The following is a 24257-nucleotide window of genomic DNA, read 5'->3' as shown; positions in this document are numbered from 1 at the left end:
TATGCTTGGATAATTTCCTTTATTGGTATGTTAGTTGGCTAAGGATATGGCAATTAGAGAATCAGTTACTTATGGACATGTGAAATGTGTTGTAAAATTGACTTGTTTCGTGTGTAAGAATATGGCACTTGAAGAAACAATTTATTATAGATAATAAGTAAAAATTAATTTGTATATTACTCCTAATTTAATGTGCACAGTGGCCTATTTAGTGTTAAATAAATTTTATTTCTGTTTCAACCAGGTGATTCTCATCTAAATGTTCAAGTTAGCAACTTTAAGTCTGGAAAAGGAGATTCTACACTTCAGGGTGAGAGAAATTACATGTAAATTAAATTGAAGGCCCATCAAAATAGAAACTTATATACATGTCTCTTTCACATGAATGATCAGGAAAATAAAAGGCTTTAAATGATTTTTTATTACTAAAGTAACATAATCCAAAAATTTTGGAAAATAGATAAAAATTACTCCCACTTCTAACAGCCTTTGATATGTCCTAGCTTTCTGTCCTCCCCATACAGAAAACATTCTTTTAGTAATCATTTGTATGCAATTTTGTTTCTTGCTTGCATTGCTTAAGCCAGTAGAGGATTTTTATTGAATGTGAGTATAATACAGGCATATGTGAAATAAAAACTTTTCCCCATATATTAAGAAAAAAGCCTTAGTTATTATGTTTAACTGCCTCTTTGATAGTATCTAATATTTCACAATAAATGAACTACAATTTACTCTTGAGTATCACAAACAAAATACATTTTATTTACTCATTTATGATGATGATTGAATCAAGCAGAGTGATACACCTGATGAGAGAACAAAAGTGTTAGTGTTATAATAAAACATAAATTCATAAAAGAGAAAAGCACCTTCTTATTTCAGGCTTGTTCTTAATCACTGTCAACTTCCTTCGTGTCCATGAATCTCAGTCCTGGCTACATATTACAGTCATCTAGGAAGCTTAAAAAAACAACACGCACACATACGTATGAAGAAACATGTCCTTACATATTCACAATCACCTATGTGTATTTGCATGCATACTCATAATACCTGGGCTCCACCCCAAGAGAACCTAACTTTTAATTTGTCTGACCTGAAGTTCCAAAGTCTATTTTTAAGAAAAATATCAGTTGATTTTAATGTGTAGCCAGGTTTTAGAATTGCTACCTATGATAAACAAAATATTTTTAAAATAATGTCTAGGGAGAAGTCTTAATATGAGTTGGGTGAGTATTCTGAGTAACCTAGAACATACGTCATTTTCCTCTTTGTTGTACATTCCTTTGAGGCAGTAATTCTGCCATTGAAAACATCACTAGAAAATGTTATATTCAAACCTCCTATTTTTAAATTAAAAGGGTGTGTGGTGACCATGTCACTTTAAAATTCATTTTTATCTTTAAGATTCAAACTATTTAAAGATCATTAAGTGAAAAAAAGGAATGATCACTATAAGCCAAACAATTGTAGAAATTTGAAAATACCCCTTGTTTAACAAGATGTTGTATACCTGTTTTTAATCTTAAAATTTTCTTTTCTTTAAGTTTCTTCAGGATTGAATGAAAACCTTACTGTCAATGGAGGAGGCTGGAATGAGAAGTCTGTAAAACTCTCCTCACAGATCAGTGCAAGTGAGGAGAAGTGGAACTCTGTTCCATCTGCTTCTGCAGGAAAGAGGAAAACAGAACCATCTGCTTGGACTCAAGACACTGGCGATGCTAATGCAAATGGAAAAGACTGGGGAAGGAGCTGGAGTGACCGTTCAATATTTTCTGGCATTGGTAAGAACCATTAGAAAAAATTAAGTTAATTTAAAATTGCTAACCTTATACATTTTGAATTTTTCAGAAAAGAGGAAAAAATCTCTCTACAGACAAGTTAGTCCTTCCACACAGGAATAATAGAAATAATTAACTCATCTCAGATCCTCTGCATGACACAAAGTGAATACAGCATTTATTATTCGCTCTTTTACGTGCTTTCAAAAATGTTATTATATTTGATTATCAATGTAGATAACTGGTATATTTGTGTTTTCTTAGTGATGTGGCAAATGTAATGTGTTAGCAAACTTTTTAATTAATTTTAGTAGTCCTGTTGAGTCTAAGTGAAAATAGTAAGTGGAAGTACAGCATATAGCATCTATTTTTGAGTATTCTATAATGTGAATAATGCTTATGTCTAAATTTTTCCCAAATTTTGTTGATAAAGACTAGTAGTTGAGAAGTTTATTTCCGCGAGAGCCATTAAGTTAAAAACAACTTTAGGTGTGTATTCGTAGTATAGAAAAGAAATCCATGTTTAATATGGAAAACCACATAAAGATAAAGGGAAAAGTCCACTGTTGTCTCACCACCCAGTGAGAACTACTATCAGTTTTTTGCTTTTGTTTTTATTTTAAATTTTTAAGAATTACTCCCAGTAGTGTATAATTTTTTTTTTTGTTTTTGATATGACTCAAATCAAATATGCATTTTTATGTTCGTTTTTGCCCTCACCCTTACCATTGTAACAAACATTTACCTTTCTCTTCGTATTTTTATTTAATGACCCTATGGTATATTGTGTATGCATAGCATAGTTAACTATTGCCATATTATTGGAAAAATAATTTTTCTTTTTCTTTTTTAACTGTTTTATGTAATGTTATATTGAATGTTTCTTTTGGGGTTATTTCTTTAGTATAGATTTCTGGGAATGATTAGGGCTAAAGGGAATATGAATGTTAATAATGCTACATTACATTTTATCAAAGTATTTTCTAAGAGAGTTATTCTGCTTATACTCTCAGCATCAGTATAACTGCCCATTTATCATATACTTACCAAGGTTGTGTATTATTTTAATTTTTTAAATCTTTTATTATTTGATAAGGAAAAATACATAAAATGTTTTGGTAACATTTTTAAAATCACTAATGAGGTTGAATATTTTTCCACAACTTTCTTGACATTTCTATTTCTATTTTTTTGTGTGTGAATTATGTTTGTGTTCTTTGCCATTTGTCTAATGGCCTCTTATTGTTTTATTTTTTAAATCAAATTATTTCTTGTGCATTAAGTGTACATTTTTTTCTCTTGTTCTTATGGCAGGTATTTTTAATACTTTATTTCTTTTAATCAGGGGAGCAATAGACACCAGAAAGTTTTTAGTTTGTAAATGGAGAAAGATTTCTTTCTTTGCTGTTAGCTTTCCCGTCACTTTTTTCAAAACAAACTCATAGATCATTTACTAATATTGTTCTTAAGCTTGCTCTCCTCTCCTCCCCTGCCATGTCCAAAAACTGTAGAAATATCAAAATTAGTTTGAAGAAGATATTCTGTAAATACCTACCCTCATTTTCAACAGAGAAGAAAGCACAGATTTCTGTGCTTAAAAGCATCCTTACATATTTAATAAAAACAAATGGTCAGATTTTATGGAGTAATGTTGGGTACTGTGACCTTTTAAGGTAATTGTAATTTATTTTTAAAAACTATGTAGCATTCCATAATTAGGACATAGATTAGTTAGTCCTTCTTCAGTGATGCTACAGTTAAAATAAAGCAGCACATTAGAGTTCCTCCCTACTTGGATTAAGACTTGTTGAAATTGAAAAGGATCTATATTAAATTGGGTTTGCAGTGGGTCACTAAAAGGAGACAAGTGTGATTGATCACATGGAAGTATATCTCCTTAAAATATGGTCAAATATCACATAACAACAGGGACACATTCTAAAGATGCATTCTTAGCTTATTTCATAACCATGGGAACGTCATAGCATATACTTAAATTAAGATGGCTGTGACATCACAAAGTGATAACTATCTTATGGGAACACATAGTCTGCCGTTGACCAAAGTATCATTTTGTGGTGCATGATTATACCCAAGTATACGAAAGAAATGTCTTTAAAATATTGATTTGATAGCATGGTATAGTAGCATGAGACTAGTTCAGTCACATGTATTAGGTGTGAATAACCACTCTAGTTTTTATGTACATTAGATTAGTTATTTCATCCGTATTGGCCTCATGTTATAGTTGTGAGGATTTAGTTATAATGAATGTCAAGTATCAAGATCAGTACCTGACCCCAGGTGGTTGCTTAATTATGATAATAATAGGATAGTTTGATATAGTGGAAAGAGCATAAGCTTTGGAAACTAAGTTCCAGTCATAGCTCTGTTGTTTTCTGTCAGCCAATTTTTTAACTGCTCTGAAACTGCCTAGTGGGGTTACCATAAGGATTAGAAATGGCTGGTGGAATGGGGCCCAGCCATAGACAGACATAAATAGTAGCTATTGTTGTATTATTGGTTGTGATTTCTGCAGTTCTCTTTAAATATTGTTATCATAGTTTTAAAATCTGTACATATCTTTCAAGTTTCATTGCAAATTGAAGGTTCCAAGTGACGTTCTTTATTTTAACAGCTGCTTGGTCTAGTGTGGATAGGGGAATGAATACCTCTGAACAGAATTCTGCTTCTTTTGCATCTCTCACACTTAACTCTGCTGTTTCTGGTATGTGAAAACAGTCTTTCATTTAGTTAACAAAAAAAAAAGATTCTGTTTAAATAAATTTTAGCACTTGTTATTTGAAAAATTAATCAGCATCAACATAATGCTATCAACATAAAAAAAATAGATAAATAGAATGTCAGGGATCTTTAAAAGGGGATGGAGTTGGGTAGAGAAAGATCTAAATCCTTCTATGTGCAAGTGGCTTAGTTCCTTTCTTTAGGTAAATAAGGATGATTCTGTGACCAGACAACACTGACAGTGTGTTAGCACACAGACAAATACTCGTGGAAGGCCTTCCTTTTAGGTTAGGGTCATGATCTTCAGTTACTAGTCTACTTTTACTATACTTCTGGTTGCATATTGGCTTTGTTTGTTTTTGTTTTTTTTCTGTTCCCTTTTCTTTATCATGAGTATATAGGGAAGCCTTTCAGATTATGTGGACCCCCCCATATATTTTGCTTTCAATACCTATTGCTTTAGAATATACACTATTTTAAAACTATTGACTCATCATAACTTAAGTGGATATGCCTTTTAGTAATCACCTAGAAGCTACATATATTTAACAGATATTACATATTGACTAAATTAAAGTTACGTGTATGTACAAATATGCAACAACAAAGCCCACCATTATGTATAAATGTTATGCACCACTTAAAAATTTTAAAAGACAAATATTATATAAATGTGGGAAATACTCTTTACAGTGCTTAGTTCACATCAGAATTCACGGACCCAGTTTACTAATTGTGTAGTTACATAGTGTCTAGAATCACTGACCCTAGAATAAGACTCATCAAACTTTTTCTGTAATGGAGCAAATAGTATTTTAGTCTTTGTTGGCTGTACTTTTTTTGTTGCAGGTACTTAACTCTGCCATGGTAACAGAAAAGCAGCCAGAAATAATGTACAAGCAAATAATTGTGTCTGGTTCCAAAATAATATTCTTTATACATTTTTTTCCAGCCATTTAAAAATTTAAAAGCTATTTTTGACTCCTGGACCATATGAAAATAGGGTAGATGGATTTGGCCTACGGGTTTCAATATGCCAAACCCTGATCTCATAGACCACCTTTTAGATCCTTAGGTGCTAGTTAATTGTTTCCCTCATTTGATGACTATACAACAAAGATGCTATTCTCTTTATATATTAGGAGAAAGAAGCATGAGCTATTAAAGTAATAGCACCAGGGTTACAGTAATGCTTCTTAGTATCCAATGTGCTAAATGTATACTACTTTTATAGGGTTACTTAGGGTTAAATTTTACATTAAAATATTTAACTATTTTGAGTATATATCAGGCAGTTGTCATGTTAGTGAAATACTAGCAAGATCATTTATAACCAAGTGAAAATTTATAAATTAGGATTCTGTGAGGGGAAGAAATAATTGTATATTAGTCTTTTATACTATTAGGAATCTTTCTTTAACTATTTCTTTGTGATAGTGACTCTGAATCTAAAGTGAGTATCAAGAGTCACCTAAGAACTCCGATAGACATGGAAATTATTATTCTGAATGTCTGGAATACATATATATTTTTGTATTTATCTGTATATACATACATACATATATATATACATATACACACACCTGGTGAAGAACCACTGTTTACATTATAAAATGAATTTATGGCCATAGAACAAGGAATTTGACCTGGTATCTGTAAACTTATATGCTCCTAAAGCTATATGTCCAATTTTGTGTTGAGTTCTAAATGCTAGGCTACCATGGCTCTCATTGGGTTCCAAAAGTACCTTGTGACATGGTACTGTTATCCCAACTACTCCATCCCCACTTCCCATAAAACAAAAACAGAAGAATGAGACAAAACTTAAAATATTCTGTTCTTTTAAATGCACCTAAACTTAACTCTCCAAACCTTCAACAATTCTCATCTCTTTGGCTTTTCTCTGTCTCACCTCTCTATATAATCATCTGTTTCTTTACTTTCCTTGACCTGAAAGGTATAGCTAACTCCAGACTTTTTTTTTTAGTCCTCTTTTTCAGGGTTCTAAGGATATAGATATACCCTGAAACATCTAGGACCAAAATGATCAAAGATCAAGATTTTCTTTGAGTTTTATTACTTTTCATTAGAAAGAAAAATAAAATAATTTAAGTTCTTGAAATTTGTAGGTAACTAGTTGGAAGTATCTATTACAAAAAAACGAAATCTAAAGAATTGGAACTAGGGAAAGTGTTTCTGATCAATAAATTAGGTTTAGTGATCATCATATTTAATTTAAAATACCCTCAATATTACTTTTCCTTTTAATTTAACTCTTTTTCTAATGTCTGAATTTTTTTCCTTTTAGGAAAAACAAAAAAAGTAAAGTTCTACATGTGCAAAATATAGATCTATTGTTATGAAACATCATTAGGAAATTCCATTTTTAATTTTATTGCATTCGTTTTTCATTTAAGGGTCTACTGCTGAGCCAGTTTCTCAGTCTACCACTTCTGATTATCAGTGGGATGTTAGCCGTAATCAACCCTATATCGATGATGAATGGTCTGGGTTAAGTATGTCCTTTTAAAAATTATCAGTTTTTGTTTTGGTTTGGTTTGTTTTTTTTCTCAGAATTTTCTTTCTAGCACCCTGAATTCATGCTTTATGATTTAATTTATAATCCTAAATTCTCACCTTTAAAGGTCATATTGATATAATTCAGTATCAAATGTATTACCTGAAAGCTGATTATTGAATACATGTAGTTAAAACTAAGTTTTCATAATGATTGAGGCAATATTTAAACATGTTTTTTTATAGTTGCTTTATAGTATTTCTAGTTTAAAATTTTTGTTTTAAATAAATTACGTTTCTTTTAGTTTTAACATAAAAGAAGGACTAGACTATACAGTAATGGCTTTGAATTTGTGAAGTATACACATTTTTGTGCTGGTTAAAAACAACTTTTAGCATGATTTCCAGTAGGAGCACAGGGAAGGCTAAAAATAAAAATCATTTTTAAAAGATGCGGGAAACCAGGTGCAGTGTCATACACCTTTAATTCTAGCTACTCCCAGGAGGCTAAAGCAGGATGGTCAAAGTTTGGGGTCAAGCCTAGGCAACTTAGCGAGACCGTGTCTCAAAAAAACAATGAAGAGGAAATAAAGAAGAATGGAAAGATACAGTTTTCATATGTTCGTGTTCAGAAAGCCCACATCACCCATATCATCTTCATTTAAAAATAAAAGTATCTGAGATTATTTTTCCTCCATAACCCAAATTTTAGAACTTTACTCCTTTTCCTGAATTTTTATATCACATTCCTTTTTACTTTCAATGTTTTTTTGTTTTGTTTTTGTTTTTAAAGCAATTCTACCCTGTAGGATTTTCCACCATTTTTGTCTTTGGTTTTTTAAAAAAGGACAACTTTTACATTTTTGTGTATCAGTTAAGAAATTAATTTAAAAATTGGATAAAATTGCTGGGCACTGTTGTGCATGCCTGTAATCCTAGTAACTTGGAAGACTGAGACAGGAGCACTGCAAGTTTGAGGCCATCCTCAACAATTTAGCAAGTTTGCCCTCTCTCAAAATATAAAAAAGGCTAGGGATGTGGCTTAGTTTCTGAGCACCCCTGTGTTCAATTCCCTGTACCAGAAAAAAGATTAAAGCCTCTTATGAAGTAATATAAGTAAAATATATTCTCTTTGGCATGTTAATAAATACATTTTATGTTTTTATTTTTCCAAGTAGGGTTGAAATCCTCTGAAGAAGGAACTATTACTTCTTTTATGTACTCAGTACCTAGTATAGTATGGTATATAGGTATTTAGTAGTATTGATATCGATGATAAAAGAAAACACTGAACTATGTACCAGGCATTAGTCTAAATCTTTTGTATATTATTAACTCATTTAATACTTGTACCAATTCTATAAAATAGATATTTTCCCTCCACACTTTCCAGTTGAAGAAACTGAGGCAAAGAAAAGTTATCTGATTTTCCCCAGGCCATATAACTTGGTAAATGGTGGAGGGTAGTATACAAACTTGCTAGTCTTAGTGATGATAGTAATCACAAAGGTAAGTTTGCAACACCATAGTTGAAGCACAGTAATTACAGATTAAGGGAGAAGAGGTTGGAAAGGTAGACAAGGGAGGGCCATATTTTGAAATGACTTGAATTGCTGTATGAAAATTAGGGAGGTCAGTGTTGGAGTACTAGTTTAAAAGGTAGAGCTGAATTTTAGTCCTGACTTTAAAATATAGTATCTCACAGTAATCACTTTTTCTTGTATTGAAGCAATTATAGTGAAGGAAAAAAAAAAAGTTGATTGCCTGACTGCTTTTGTTTAACTTCTAAGATAAATGTAATAGGATACAGTATCACATATGACTTGAACTTTTGTCACTTATCTTAGAATCTAGATTAATCAAGCTATAAAATAATCTATCATACCTATTTTCATAAGTTTTGACGTTTCAGTGAGTTACTGGATGAACATAAAAGCTCTATAAATTATAAAGTATCATCTGATTTCAAGATATTTTAAGGATGCGAAAACACTAGTTTAGGGGAAAAATAGTCTTACATGTGCTTTAGGAAGAATTATCAGCTATTTGCAGAGCAGAATTAAGGAGTGACTAGGAAAACAGCAGTAAGATGTCTTGGGCTGCTGAGGGTTGACACTGAGGAAAATTGAGCAAACAGGGCTCCAGGCTTCCCTGCTGAGCAGACTAGCTCCACTTTTATTTCTCTGTTAGGATTCTTTAAATATGAAAAAACATGATTGGCTACTAAACTGAAAGATTTTTAAAAACATGTATCACAGCATCCTGTACTTGAGGGAGATGATGTGCTTCAAGTTTGTCATGCTGTTATTAGCAGTCTTTTAAGTTCAGAATTTTTCTTTAACCTCATTTTCTCTGTGAATATTTTTTTTGTGTGTTACTATCTTTAGTGTGGCTATTTTTCAGTGGATTTATTACTTCAGAATTTATACAGTGTGTGATTTAGTAACTTGAGATTAATCCACAAAGCATATTATATGGGCTTTACATTTATGGTATATGATCGATATATTATTTCTCTGGTTTGAGATGTAGATGCCATTATCTCAAAAAAAAAAAAAAAAAAAAGAGGGACATTGAATTCACCCAAGTTCTTGAATATTAAGTTCTTAATATTAAGTATTTAAGATGCCAAAGTGTAGAAAGTAACATTTTTTTTAAAGCCAGATGTTAATCTGCCATTTATTTTGACCATAGGGGACCAACATTATTATAACCCCCAAAGAAAGTAGATGTAGAATAGGACTTTTTATTTTTTTGGCACACAGCACAGGAGTGAATGAATTAGCTGTAGGGTATTGAGGTGGTTAAGCTTTGAAGACCTGCTACCTAGGTTCGAATCTTAGGTTTTTTGCCTTTGCTCTTACAGGTTGCATAATCCTTCTAAAATGCCTTGGTTTCCTCATCTGTAAAGATAGTCATCCCTGGGCTGGGGTTGTAACTCAGTGGAGAGTGCTTACCTAACATGTGTGAGCGACTGGGTTCAATCCTTAGCACCACATAAAAAATAAATAAAAATAAATAAAATAAAGGTCCATTGACAACTAAAAAATTTTTTTTGAAAATTTTGGAAAACTCATGAAAGAATTTTGAGATGGGAAATTACTAATGGAGATTATACTTAGGATTTTTTTTTTTTTTTTTTTTTTGCCGTGCTGGGAATTTGAACCAGGGCCTTATGCTTGTGAGGCAAGCACTCTACCAACTGAGCTATATCCTCAACCCCTTATGAATCATTTTTAAGGGAACTACATCTAACAAGTTTATTAGCTCATTAGGCCCAGGAATCATAAGAATTATTCATTGAAAAGTGTCCTGATAATAATTTTTAGGTTTAGGTGTTTGAGCTGTTGTTTTAAAGCAGTTTTATTTGATCCCAGTAATGAAAAAAAAAAATCTGAAATTATGTTTCTGTTAATAATCTCATATAGAAGTTACTCCATAGGCTACAGTTGTTACCCAAACTTCAAGTCCACCTAAGCCTTTTTAAAAAATACTTTTCACTAAGTACTCTAATAGATTTTTATCCCTCACCTTCATCCCCTACCATATTTATTAATAGATAATATGTTAGTCATATTGTCCATTCAACTCTTTAAACTTTTTTATACTTGATTGGTTTTTTTTTCCTGGCAGTCAGTCTTAGAGACAAGACTAGTAGGCAGCAATATTCTCAATCTGGGTTTCTTATTTATGAGGTTTAAACAAAACCATTGACAGCTCTGGCATTTGAATCTCCAAACAGTATGGTTAATAAATGCTTGGGTAAGGTAAGCAATTAGTTCTTGACATCTGCTAGATCCCTTTGTGCTTATAAATTATTCTACATTTAAAATATTGCCAGGTGTGGTGGCGCACACTTGTAATCATAGTAACTCAGGAGGCTGAGGCGGGATTGCCAGATTTAAGGCTAGCCTCAACAACTCAGCAAGACCCTATCTCAAAATATACAAAATAAAAAGGACTAAGAGAATAGCTCAGTGGTAAAGCACCCCTGTGTTCAGTCTCCAGTACCCCTCCAAAAAAATAAGGACACGTCAAGTATATCTTACTGGGATATTAGAATTATGAGAAATCAAGTGTTAATTATATGTGCCTGATAGCTCAGAAATGGCTTTAATGTCGTCAGTAATAATTTTAAAAATAGCTACCATTTATTTATTGAGCACTTAACTGCATTGCTATGAACTACCTTAACATGTATCTCATAATCCTGTCAGTACTCCTTGAAGTTGATTTATAGCCAATCATGATTAAAAAACTTGACCAAAATCACATTGTTATTAAGTGGCAAAGAAGTATTCAAATGTAGATCTGTTTGTAAGACCCATTTTCTTAACTTCTAGTTAATACTACATAATACTGACTCTAGATACCCCCTTATGGTAGTGAATTTAGAAATATAGGAAGGAACTTCCGTTTTTGTAACACATTTCACACTTAAAAATCACTTGTTCCATGTTTGTCCTCCACTAGACTATAAATTTTGCTTGCCTCTCTTCCTATCCTGTACTGGTTTTGCTTCCCTTCTGTTTCCACAGCCCCCTGATGTATCTATTGCTCTGTTCTTATTTGTCTGTTATGCTTACAATTGTCTGTTATGCTCCATCCCTGAATAGAGTGACTGAACTGCTTGTGGACAGGGATTTCTATCTCACTCATTTTTGTGTCTCTCAAACCTCCAGTTCTGGTACATAGTAAGTGCTTAATGAGGGTCGAATAGATGAAATTCCTGTAATTCCACTATTAATATATATTTTTATTATTGTGTTATTTCTTCTGCCTCTTCCTAACATAAATTTGGGGATCATACAGAGCAAACAGTTTTGTCTATCCTTTTTTTGTTTTTCCGTGAGCACTTTCTCAGATTATTATGTGGTCTCAAAACCATCTCTCTCTTTTTAACAAAAATAATAGAGTTCATCTAGAAAAGTAAGAATAGCAAAATAAGAGTAACATAAGCAGGTTTGTCCTTCCAAAATGCTAAAATGTATTACAGAGTTATATTATGTATGGCACTATCCCAAGAATAGGTTAGTGAAATAGAAATTCCAGGAACAGACCCAAGTGCATATGAAAGAAATTAGTATTTGATAAAAAGTAGTGGGGTAGGACTAAATTTTTTAAATTTAAGCAATGTTAAGATAACTTATTGACCATTTGGAAATAAAGTCTATTATTTTGTCATCTTAAACCATTGTAAATAAAACCTAACTGTAAGTACATATAACAGAAATGTATGAGAATGTATGATGTGCAGAGAAAGAAGGGAAAAATTAACTTTGAGAACTGCATATTTCCAGGGAAAAGCCAAAGAATGTTTTCCTCTTTTACAGTAAGTCAGTAAACTTCCTAAAGAAAGCAAAATTCAGCCCTGGGGTGTAACTCAGGGGTAGAGCCCTTGTCTAGCATGCAGGAAGCCTTGGGTTCAATGACCAGCTTTGCAAAATAAATATAATATAAAAATCCAGACATGTGCCATAGCACACAACTGTAGTCTCAGCTACTCAGGAGTCTGAAGCAGAAGGATCTCAAATTCAAGGCCAGCCTGGGCAACTTTGCAAAACTGTATCTCAAAATAAAATAAAGGGGTTGGGGGTATAGCTCATTTGTAGAGCACCTCTGGGTTCAGTCCCCACCCACCCACACAGCAAAAATTCAGTGCCTCCTACAGTGAAAGAAAAGAATTTAGAAATCTGTAATAAAAATAACTTGTGAGACTAGGATGATTGAATCCCTGTAAGTGACTCAAATACTTATGTGAATCATCAAGTTAGGAAGCACTGAATAATCTGAAAAATGTCCAGATTACCAAGTATTAATAGAGAAGAAGTTACATGTTTTATCATGACTTGGTGAATTTGGAGAACTTCATCTTGAAAAGACCACAAGAATAAGAGAGATATAATGTAAAATAATAGATGGGAGAGTATAATTTTGATACTGGTGTTAAAGATTAATTCTATGCCATAGAAAAATAAATCAGTTCCAAAAATGTGATTATTAAGGCAAAAAAAAATTACCAAATCCTAGACTGAGTTAAAATAGGAGAAAGTACAAATTCAGGAGATGGATAAAGGAAGTAGGGAGGATAAAATTAAGTGGTTAATAAGTTTTCTGGAGTATCTTAGAAATTCCACTGAACCATATAGCTAGCAAAATTTGGTAAAATTTATGCTATTATGCTGGTTCCCCCCCCCCCCCCGCCAGCTCTTAAATGTGCTTGGGAAAAAGAAGAACAATAATTTTAAATTACAGTTTAGTTCAACATAAGGAATTTTTGGTTTTTGCATTTTAGTTTATGGCAGAAATGATAGCTAATTTACACTGTTAAATTTTAGATGGTCTGTCTTCTGCTGATCCCAGTTCTGATTGGAATGCACCAGCAGAAGAGTGGGGGAATTGGGTAGATGAAGAAAGAGCTTCACTTCTGAAGTCCCAGGAACCAATTCCTGATGATCAGAAGGTAAGTATGAGGGATTAGTGGGTGTTTGTTATTGAAAAAGACTAAGGGAAGAGAGTTCTGGGTTGTAACCCAGAGGCTGAGACAGTTGAGAGTATTATAAAGGCAGTGCTGGGCGTGGTGGCACATGCCTGTAATTCCAGTGACTCAAGAGGCTAAGACAAGAGGATCACAAGTTCAAAACCAGCCCCAGCAATTTAGTGAGACCCTGTCTCAAGAAGGGTTGGGAGATGCAACTCAGTGGTTAAGCACCCCTAAGATCAGTCTCCAGTACCAAAAAAAAGAAGGCAGTAATAACAACATCAGAAACAGCAAGTAGTCAGTAACATTAGGATTGAAAAAATGTGATTGAATTTCCTTCCTGGTAATTTAGAGTAGCATCATTATAAATCTTGAAATAGAGATCGGTGTGTAGTGCAGTGGTACTTAGCATACATGAGACCCTGGGTTCAATCCCACAACCACAACCAAAAGAGAGAGAGAGAGAGAGAGAGAGAGAGAGAGAGAGAGAGAAAGAAAAGAAATCTTGAAATAGAAGTCTTTTTTTTTTTTTTTTTTTTTTTTTTTTTTTTTTTTTTTTCTTTTTGCGGTGCTGGGGATTTGAACCCAGGGCCATGTACTTGTGAGGCAAGCACTCTACCAACTGAGTTATATCTCCAGCCCAGAAGTCATATTTCAGAATGTTGAGTGATTAAAGGATAAAAAGTAGTAGTAACAAATTTTTAAAAAATAAATTTGGAACTGGGCATGGTGGTGTGCTCCCAAAATCCCAGTGGTTTGGAGGCTGAGGCAGGAGGATCACTAGTTCAAAGCCAGCCTCGGCAACTTAGCAAGGTCTCAAGCAACTCCGCAAGACCCTGTCTCTAATGAAATACAAAAAGGGACTGGGGATGTGGCTTTGTGTTTAAGGACCCCTGCGTTCAATTCCTGGTGCCAAAAAAATTTTAAAAATTAATTTGGAATGGAATGGAGGAGAGAGTAAATGACAACATTAAATGATATTGGGATTTTGTAGTGGGGAAGAGGGTTGTTAGTTTTTTTAATAATAAGTAAAGGTTTTAGTGCAAGGTGGGCACACTTGTTATGAAAGAAACCATACAATCTTTTGCAACCATTCAGCTATACTGCAAACAGTCATCCAGTATGGCAGTGAACTTTGTCAGGCTGGTGTTGGAATAAATTTGTAGTTTGCCAATTCCTGCTTTGTAAACAAAAGGGGAAAGAATCTGGAATAAAGTAAAAACTTAAACATCAATTAAAGAGTAAATTTGGCTAATAGAGTAATATCTAGAAGAAGCAGTAGCGGGTAGGGAAGCCATAGGCACAAGTGAATGGATTGGCCTTTAATAGGATGGAGTGCCACTTGGCTTTGGTGACCAGAGAAAGGGAGAGGTACTAACGGTAGGTAGGGTTGGCAAGTTAAATGTAAAGGGGGCCAGTTAGTAAGCAATATGAAATATGAGGTGGAAAGAAAAGTGAGATTTAGACTGGGTCTGCAAAAACCTTGCTTATACACTACCTTTGCACACAGAAATCATTCATACATTTGTTGGATGTTTAGTGAATGTGTAACCAAAAGACTTTATTTCTCCAACTGGATTTCCCTGTACTTAATCACTAGAATTAGCCAAAATTCAATGAGTTGAGTAATGACTTTATCACAGATCATGACCTTTCTTTTTCTGAATATATTTAGAGATCATCTTTTATATTTCTAAGCAAACATAGGATGTCGTCTGAAAGCCTCTAATTAGAGAGTAAATAAAAGTATTATGTTCATCCAGTGACATATTAAAGAGATGGTAAAAATTAATAGATAAAAGCAATATAATCACAGTCTCAAAAACATGCTGAATAATGAGCAAATTATTGAAAGATATAGTAATATCACTTATGTAAAAAAAATTTTTCTTTTTTTTTAGTGCTGAGGATTGAACCCAGGGCCTTGTGTATGTAAGGCAAGCACTCTGCCAACTGAACTATATCCCCAGCCCTTATGTAAAATTTTTATATGTAGATACACATAATTTATATAGAAAAATTGGATGGACACAAAACAAGTTAAAATCATGGTTACCCTTTGGGAGAGGTAATGTGAGAATGGGATCAGAAAGAAGTATAAAATTTATCAGTAATATTATTTATCTGGTACCAGGGCATTGTGCAAACTGGGCAAGCTCTACCACTGAGCTACATGACTACCCCTTTTAGATAGAAAATTTATATAAAATTTTAAGGATATTTTTAAGTTTTGAGACAGTCTTGCTAAGTTGCCCAGGTCAGTCTCAAACTTGTGGTCTTCCTTGCTCATCCTCCCAAATAACTGGGATTACAGGCATGTACCACCATGTCTGGCACTTCTCTTCCTCTTCCGCTCCCACCCCGCCCCCAGTCCCAGTCTAAATATGTTAAAGCATCAGCTCTTTTAGATGAGTTAAAATATGGTATAGAGTTGATTTTGACCTTCTCATTAACAAAACTAGCATTTTGTTTTGGGGAACTACATTTATTATATAGCTGGATTGTAATATTCTGAGAAACAAACTGAACTCAGTTCTTATGACCTGAATATCTCCATTTTATGCATAAATTTATGTGGGTTTTGTCTTTGCAGTACTGAGGATGAAACCAGGGACACACTGCCACTGAACTCTATACCTCTAGCCCTTTTTATTTTTTTATTTTGAGACAGAATCTTCCTAAGTTATTCAGGCTGGCCTCAAACTTGATATCCTCCTGCCTTAACTTTCTGAGTTGCTGGGGTCACAGGCGTTGCAATGGTATTTTAATCCTTTCAAGCTTATGAAATGCTTTCTGGTTACAACTTTTAGTGAAGTTTCTACACAACTGGCAGTTAGCTTGAGTTAAAGATTGGTTAGTCATGTTTTTTTATTTTGTTTTTTCATCTGTTAGTAATTTCTAAAATCTATTTGGTAGTTCATGACCTCACCAAAATCATTCTAATGACTGACTATGATGCTGAACAGAAAAATAGCAGTTACCCAGATCATCTCTTGCTATAAGGATAGTATAGGAACCTAGGTTGTCATCTCTGAGAATAAGCAAGAAACATTTTCCATAGAAACTTCAGCTGCGTGGTATATGTGAATACTAAGTTAACAATTCTGATTTGACAGCATTTTGGCATGCAGAATGTTTTTTTCAATGGTGTTTTTTCCCAAGCACGGTTCTGGGTGTTGAACCCAGGGCCTTGTGCATGTGAGGCAAGCACTCTACCAGCTGAGCTATATCACCAGCCCGGCCTTTTATTTTTGAGATATAGAGTCACATACAATTGTATAGAGTAATAGCAAAATTTTTAAAAATATTTTTAAAGAAAAACATAAGGAACAGAAAACAAAAGAACAAATAATGATGTTGAGCAATCTCCTGTACCCTTTACCCAGTTTCCATCAGTGGTAACATCTAGAAAAACTACTATACAGCATTGTAACCAGTATGTTGACATTAATGTAGTCAAGATGCAGAACATTTTCTATCATCATCATGTTAGGATGCCTCATATTAACCTTCTGTATAACCTCCCTTACTTCCCTTCTGATCTTGTCCCCTCCATATTCCCTTCTCCATCTCTATAATTTTGTCATTACAAGAATGTTAAATTACCCTGGTGTGGTGGCACATGCCTGTAGTCCCAGCTACTCTGGCTGAGGCAGAAAGATTGCTTGAGATCAGAAGTTCAAGGCCGCCTGGGAATATAGTTCATTTGGTAGAGTACTTGTCTCACATGCACAAGGCAAGCACCACAAAAAAATATATATATAATATATATATATTAATGGTATTATATAGCATGTGGACGTTTGGTATTGGTTTTTTACTTTCTTGTATGTCTGTTCATTTTTTTCCACCCAGCAGAATTCTCCAGTTTGTTGTATTTATCAGTAATTTGTACCATTTTACTGCTGAGTGATATGTCAGGATCTAAATGTACCTCAGTTTATTTAACCATTCTCCTGAAAAACTTTCAAGGTGTTAAAAATAAAGCTGCTAAGCATATTGCTCAGGAGTTGTATGAATATAAGTTTTCATTTCTCTGGAATGAATAACCAGGAGTGTAACCACTGGTGGTATGGTAGTTGCATATTTAATATTTTAAGAAACTTTCCAACTGTTTTCTATGATGACTGTATCACTTTAAATTCCCATGGACTGTGTTTGTGTGATCTTGTTTTTCTGCATCCTCACCAGTATTCGCAGTTGCCACTGTCTTATTTTAGCCATTCTAGTGGCTAACTATCAAAATGTGGTTTTAATTTGCACTTCCTTATAACTAATGTTGTTGAACAATTTCCCATGTGCTTCTTATTAATTCTTTGAAGTATCCACATTTTTTGCATATTTTCTCTTTGAATTGTTTTTTTTTTCTTTACTACCGATATATTTTATTGATTTTTCTTTACTGATTTACTTTGTTCTTCATATAGTGTAGATCCTAGTTTGTTGGAACTGTTGTATGGTTTTGCAAATATTTTCTGCCACTAAAACTTGTCATTTCATTCTCTTAACAGGGTCAAATTAAATTTTAATGCAAGTGGCTCTGCATTTTCTTTCCAAAATTCTGTTTGAATTACCTGTCAAATGAGTTTTTAAAACATGAAGGTTTATACAGCTCTCTAATTGTTTTGTAGCGAGCAATGAAAGACAATAAAAAGGAGTCTATCCTGGACAACAGGAGAATAAAATTCTGTGTACTTCATTACTTTTTAAATACGTGATTTTTTTGGTCAGTTTTATCATTCATTACTAATTATTATTTAGATTTGGAGGATAAAGTCTGAACCTAATGAAAGAAATTATTTAATAATAGTTTTCTGTATAATGGAAATTTAATCTATTGGTTCACTTAGTATTTTTGCTTTTAATATCAGGTTTCAGATGATGATAAAGAAAAGGGAGAGGGAGCTCTTCCAACTGGGAAATCTAAAAAGAAAAAAAAGAAAAAGAAGAAGCAAGGTGAAGATAACTCTCTTGCACAGGTAAAGTACCAAAACAATATGCATTCTTTATATACCTGTTGCTGAAAATGTGAAAAGAGGGTGTTAAGATGCTATAAAAATGCAGAGATAAATGACAAAATATCAGATAGTTACTTGAAAAGCATTTGATTTGAAAGATCTGACTTTTAAAGAATGAGTACATTATAGTGTAATAAAATTATTTTATTTATTTATATGTAGTGCTGAAGATTGAACCCAGTACCTCACACATGCTAGGTGAGTGCTCTACCACTGAGTCACAATCCCAGCCCTCAAATGCATTTTATAAAATGGTAAAATGGAAAAGGAAATACATTATTTCACACACAAAAAAAAGTCACTTTGAGCTGGGCTTCATTTCAAACCCCTGTAATCCCAACAACTTAGTGAGGCCCTAAACAACTTAGCAGAACCATGTCTCAAAATAAAAAATAAAAAGGATTAGGGACATAGCTCAGTGGTTAACCCCCTGGGGTTAAATTCCTAGTACCGCCCCCCCAAAAAAAAACTGTCCTTGGAGTAACTGCAAGCTTAATATTTAGGACAATTAGAAAATCATGTGCATAACAAATGGAGTCTTCCACTTTGCTGGTTATTTCACTTAGTGTTCCTGCTTTTTTGGTTTCTAATCATAAGAAAGTTTCTCTTTGCTTCACTCCTACATTTCTTTTCTCTCTCCTATTAGGGAAAAAATTTAGATTATAATAAAGATGAAATCAAAGATGTTATTTCAGCTGAGCATGATAGCACACACCTTAAATCCCAGCTACTTGGAAGGCTAAGGCAAGAGGCTCTCAAATTCAAGGCCAGACTAGGCAATTTATGGAGAGACTGTCTGAAAATAAAGTAAAAAAATAAAAAGGGCTAGAGATGTATAGCTCAGTGGTAGAGCACCGTGGGATCAATCCCCAGTACCAAAAAAGTTTTTAAGATATTTTAATTTCAAACATACCAGATTAGGTGGTAGGGGAAGGAAAGATAGTAGAATTGAGACAGTATGTATATGTATGATTACATGAATGGTGTGAATCTACATTGTGTACAACATAGAAATGAAAAATTACACCCCATTTGTGTACAATGAATCAAAATGCAGTCTGTAAAAATAAAAATTTAAATTAAGAAAAAACATACCAGATTGCTAATACACATGTATTTATTTTTGAAAACATTATTTTATTTTATTACAACTTGTGAGTGTAACTTTATTTTTAACTATAACCATGTGACTTATTGGTTTCATTCCTTTAAATGTAGGTGATAAGGAAACAATTTCTACAGCATAACCTCCTTAGTGATTTTTCTTATTATTCCATTTGGTGGAAAATTTTTCTGCATGACTTCTTAAGGAATTAAGTATGTGTTCAGTTCTTTTTTATCTTGGAAGCACAACCTTCATAAATGATATCAATATCTTCTTAATACTAGTTTTGCGTGTTTTGTTTATTTTCCAATAGTAAGAATGAATAAGCATTAAAGTTAACCAATGACTATGAAAAATTAAAACTACATAATAGGTGTGGTTTTCTTCTTAACCAGGACTCTCTGATAACAATTTATTGACATATTCTTTGTTCGTAATACTATGTGAAATCCTTCTTAGCCAGGTTTTTTCTAAGTTTCTCTTTCTATTTATGGCTTTTTTTTTTTTAAACAGTGTTTTTGAATTGTGGCTTTGTTGAGTTCCTTTTGGAAGAAATTTTGGGGACTGGGGAGATAGCTCAGTTGGTAGAGTGTTTGCCTTGTAAGCACAAGGCCCTGGGTTCGATCCCCAGCACCCAAAAAAAAAAAAAAACAAATTTTGTAGAATAGTTGTATTCTGAAATGCTCAACTTACGGCAAGCATCATTAACATATGAAAGTTTCTTGGGTACTTTTGACCACCATTGTCTACGTAAGTTCCAAAATCCAAAAATTCTGAGATTACACACTTCTAGTACCAAGCAATTTGAATAAGGAATACACTATTTTTAGAATTATCTGATCTGGTATTTTTGTTTTTTTCCACCGCCTGTCTCTGGGGTGGAGGTTAGGTGGACCAGGGATTGAACTCAGGGGCACTCAGCCACTGAGTCACATCCCCAGTCCAGTTTTGTATTTTATTTAGGGATAGGGTCTCACTGAGTTGCTTAGCGCCTCACTTTGCTGATGCTAGCTTTGAACTTGAAATCCTCCTGCCTAAGCCTTCTGAGCTGCTGGAATTACAGGTGTGCACCACTGTGCCCAGCTGATCTGTTTTTTAAAATATATTGAGTAAAGTTTTCTGGGTTTAGAGTCAGATCTGTATTCAGGTTCCCATTCTGCCTTTTACTTGGTTTTTGTTGGGGTTTTGCTTTGCAGAAGTTATTTAACTGCCTAGGAGGTTTTAAGAATTAAACGAAATATCAGCTGGGTGCAGTGTCCCACGCCTGTAATCCCAGAGGCTTGGGAGGCTGAGGCAGGATGATCTCAAGTTCAAAGCCAGTCTCTGCAACCCAGCAAGACCCTGTCTCAAAATAAAATATAAAAAGGGTTGGGTATGTGGCTCAGTGGTTAAGTGCCCCTGGGTTTTATCCCCAGTACCAAAAAAAAAAAAAATTTAAATGAAATAGCCATAAAATTGTACACAGAGAACATAGTTCATAGTATCCTATTCATAAAAGATCACTACATTTTGGAATTTTTCTTTTTTTGGTAGTTGTTTTCAGTTGTTGGTCTTTCACTGTTGGAATTCTACTTAGGATAGAAATAAATCATTGTCTTCTGATGCACACTTATAAAGTTACCTGCTAAGCTTAAATTCATATCACAGTGTTGGATTACTGTCTAAACCTTTTATGCTGAACAAATTTGCATGTTTTTAAAAAAAAAGAAAGAACCACCATTTACAGTACATGTTAGCTGAAGAATAGTATAATTCACAGTAATCGTCATACTTAATATATTCATATTTATTTTGTATAACTAAGCATATACTATGATTTAGTATTATTTCGTTGCAACTTTTTGAAAGCCTAAAGGACAAGAATGGAAACATATTAAAATTTAGATAGGGCTTAGAAATTTTCTAGGCAGGAGGAGATACTTCCTCTCCAGTTGCAGGCTGTGTGCAGCACTGGTGTGGGCTGCAGCTGCAGGACATTTCCCAGTGTTCGGGCTATGGAGCGCTCGGGGCCCAGCTAAGTGACAGGCTCAGATGTGTCAGGACCCGACCCAGAGCTGGTGGTTACCATGGGCTTCATGGGGTTCAGAAAAAAAGCCCGCACCTTTGACTTGGAAGCTGTGTTTGAGCAAACTCGAAGAACAGCTGTGGAAAGAAGTCAGAAGACACTGGAAGCAAGAGAAGAAGAAGAAGAAATGAACAGAGAGAAAGAGTTAAAAAGACAAAATGAAGATATTGAACCCAGACCATCAGGCTCCAATATGGCCAGAGATTGCTCAAAATCATTATCCAGGGACACCAGCAGCAGTGAAAGTGAAGGCAGGTCTGATTCTTCTTCTGATGAGTGAATTGGCCCTCCTTTACCCCCTAAAATGTTAGAAGAATCAGTTAATCTTATGGAGGAAGATATCCTTGGGCCTTTAACCCACCACTTTTTGAAGAAGAGGATGATGATGATGAAGGAGAAGAGGAAAATCCTGTCCAAAAGATTCCTGACTCACATGAGATAACACTGAAGCTAAAACAGTTTCTGCTTTGGGTCTGGATCCCTCAGGTGCCCATTTGGTGACTGGAGGATATGATCAGTGTTAAATTTTGGGACTTTGCTGGAATGGACGCTTCTTTTAAGGCATTTTGATCCCTTCAGCCCTATAAATGTCATCAGATCAAGTCATTACAGTACAGTAACACAGGAGACATGATTCTTATTGTATCTGGAAGCTCACAGGCCAAGGTGATTGATAGAGATGGTTTTGAAGTAATGGGATGTATAATGGGAGACCAGTATATTGTGGACATGGCCAACACAAAGGGTCATACAGCAGTGCTTCATACTGGCTCATGGCATCCCAAAATAAAGGGAGAATTTATGACTTGCTCAAATGATGCGACTGTTAGGATATGGGAAGTTGAAAATCCAGGGAAGCAAAAAAGTGTGTTTAAACCACGGACAATGCAGGGTAAAAAATTGATTTCTACTACATGCACATATAGTAGAGATGGAAACCTCATAGCAGCTGCCTGCCAGAATGGAAGCATACAGATATGGGATCACAATTTAACTGTTCATCCTAAATTCCACTATAAACAGGCTCATGACCCAGGCACAGACACTTCTTGTGTTACTTTTTCCTATGATGGTAATGTGCTTGCCTCTCGTGGAGGTGATGATACATTAAAATTATGGGACAGGACTGGGGATATAGCTTAGTTGGTAGGCCCTGGGTTCAAATCCCTAGTACAGCAAAAAAAATAAATAAATAAATAAAAAATAAATAAATAAAATTATGGGACATCCAACAATTTAATAAGCCACTGTTTTCAGCCTTGGGTCTTCCCACCATGTTCCCAATGACTGACTGCTGTTTCGGTCCAGATGATAAACTCATAGTCACTGGTACCTCTGTTCAAAGGGGGTATGGCAGTGGCAAACACATTTTCTTTGAGCACAGAACTTTCCAAAGAGTGTATGAAATAGACGTCACTGATGCAAGTGTTGTGCACTGTCTGTGGCATCCAAAGCTGAACCAGATCATGGTTGGAACTGGAAATGGATTGGTGAAAGTCTGTTATGACCCCAATAAGAGTCAGAGGGGAGCAAAATTATGCGTGGTTAAAACCCAGCAGAAGGGAAAACAAGCTGAGACTCTAACCCAGGACTACATCATTACCCCTCATGCCTCGCCTGTGTTCCACAAGCTCTGCCAGTGGAGTACCAGGAAACAGCTAGAGGACAGACTGGACCCCCTAAAGTCGCACAAACCTGAACCTCCTGTAGCAGGCCCAGGTCGTAGTGGCCAAGTTGGAACCCATGGGGGAACTCTTTCATCCTACATTGTGAAGAACATCACTCTGGACAAGACGGATGACAATAATCCCAGGGAAGCCATTTTGCATCATGCCAGAGCAGCAGAAGACAACCTGTATTGGGTTTCTCCAGCTTATTCCAAGACTCGGCCCAAAATCATGTTTGCCCAAGTTGAATCTGATGATGAAGAAGCAAAAGAATGAACTACAATGGAAAAAACATAAAATTTGAAGAATCTTGTTTGAGAACCATTTGCATGAGGGGAAGGAATATGAAACAGTGTTCTGTTTTTTTTTTTTCTTTAATGCTTACTGAATAAAAAATGCATTTTTATGAAAAAAGAATTTTCTAGGCAAACTTTATTTAATGCAGTTGAAGAAACTGAGACTCTGGGGAAACAACTGATTTGTCCCTAAGATTAAATACCTAGACTGTGGTATGGCCAAAATTTGAATTTGCTGTTTGTCCTTTTTACTATATATGTATAAATATTTTGTTCTCTGAAAAAGTCATTAAGTGAAAATTTTTTTTTCTTTATTTTTTTTCCCTTGTACTGAAGATTGAACTCCAGTATTGTTTTACGTTCAAGCTACATCCCCAACCCTTTATTTTTAATTTTGAAACAAGGTTTTTCTATGTTGCTGAAGCCATCCTCCATCTTGTAATCCTTTTACCTCAGCCTCCCAAGTAGCTGGGATTACAGACATGCATGACCATGTCCAGCTTTTATGTCTTTTTTTTTTTTTTTTCCCTTCCCCATTCACAATTGATGTAACTCCCTGGAAAAAGCAGAAGTGATCAG

General features: G+C 34.4%; 2 protein-coding genes and 1 pseudogene across 8 annotated transcripts in view; all 3 read left to right on the top strand.

Annotated features, from left to right (window-relative positions):
* The window catches only part of Mtdh (metadherin), a 63156-nt gene that overhangs the window by 34110 nt on the left and 4789 nt on the right, over positions 1 to 24257 (top strand). For 3 of the 7 annotated variants that reach the window (XM_047541162.1, XM_047541132.1, XM_047541141.1), the window contains exons 5-10: positions 245 to 310; positions 1551 to 1787; positions 4423 to 4512; positions 6947 to 7045; positions 13385 to 13509; positions 18399 to 18506. In XM_047541162.1, coding sequence (XP_047397118.1) covers positions 245 to 310; positions 1551 to 1787; positions 4423 to 4512; positions 6947 to 7045; positions 13385 to 13509; positions 18399 to 18506 — 725 coding nt within the window. The remainder of the gene's footprint in view (positions 1 to 244; positions 311 to 1550; positions 1788 to 4422; positions 4513 to 6946; positions 7046 to 13384; positions 13510 to 18398; positions 18507 to 24257) is intronic. The other 4 variants (XM_047541146.1, XM_047541154.1, XM_047541158.1 and 1 more) reach the window with 2 other exon arrangements.
* On the top strand, positions 21717 to 22858 carry LOC124977559 (WD repeat-containing protein 70-like; annotated as a pseudogene).
* Positions 22990 to 24051, top strand: LOC124977567 (WD repeat-containing protein 70-like). The gene has a single exon (XM_047541191.1). It carries the CDS (start codon positions 22990 to 22992, stop codon positions 23656 to 23658), a length of 669 nt encoding a protein of 222 aa, XP_047397147.1. The 3' UTR covers positions 23659 to 24051.

This window comes from Sciurus carolinensis, chromosome 1 (assembly GCF_902686445.1).
Source record: "Sciurus carolinensis chromosome 1, mSciCar1.2, whole genome shotgun sequence".
Taxonomy (NCBI): domain Eukaryota; kingdom Metazoa; phylum Chordata; class Mammalia; order Rodentia; family Sciuridae; genus Sciurus; species Sciurus carolinensis.
The sequence above is the reverse complement of the archived record's forward strand: the minus strand, read 5'-3'. Positions and strand labels throughout refer to the sequence as shown.

Bases quoted from the DNA above. Each gene is read 5' to 3' on its own strand.
- LOC124977567 (XM_047541191.1), top strand. From the start codon at position 22,990: ATGTTCCCAATGACTGACTGCTGTTTCGGTCCAGATGATAAACTCATA.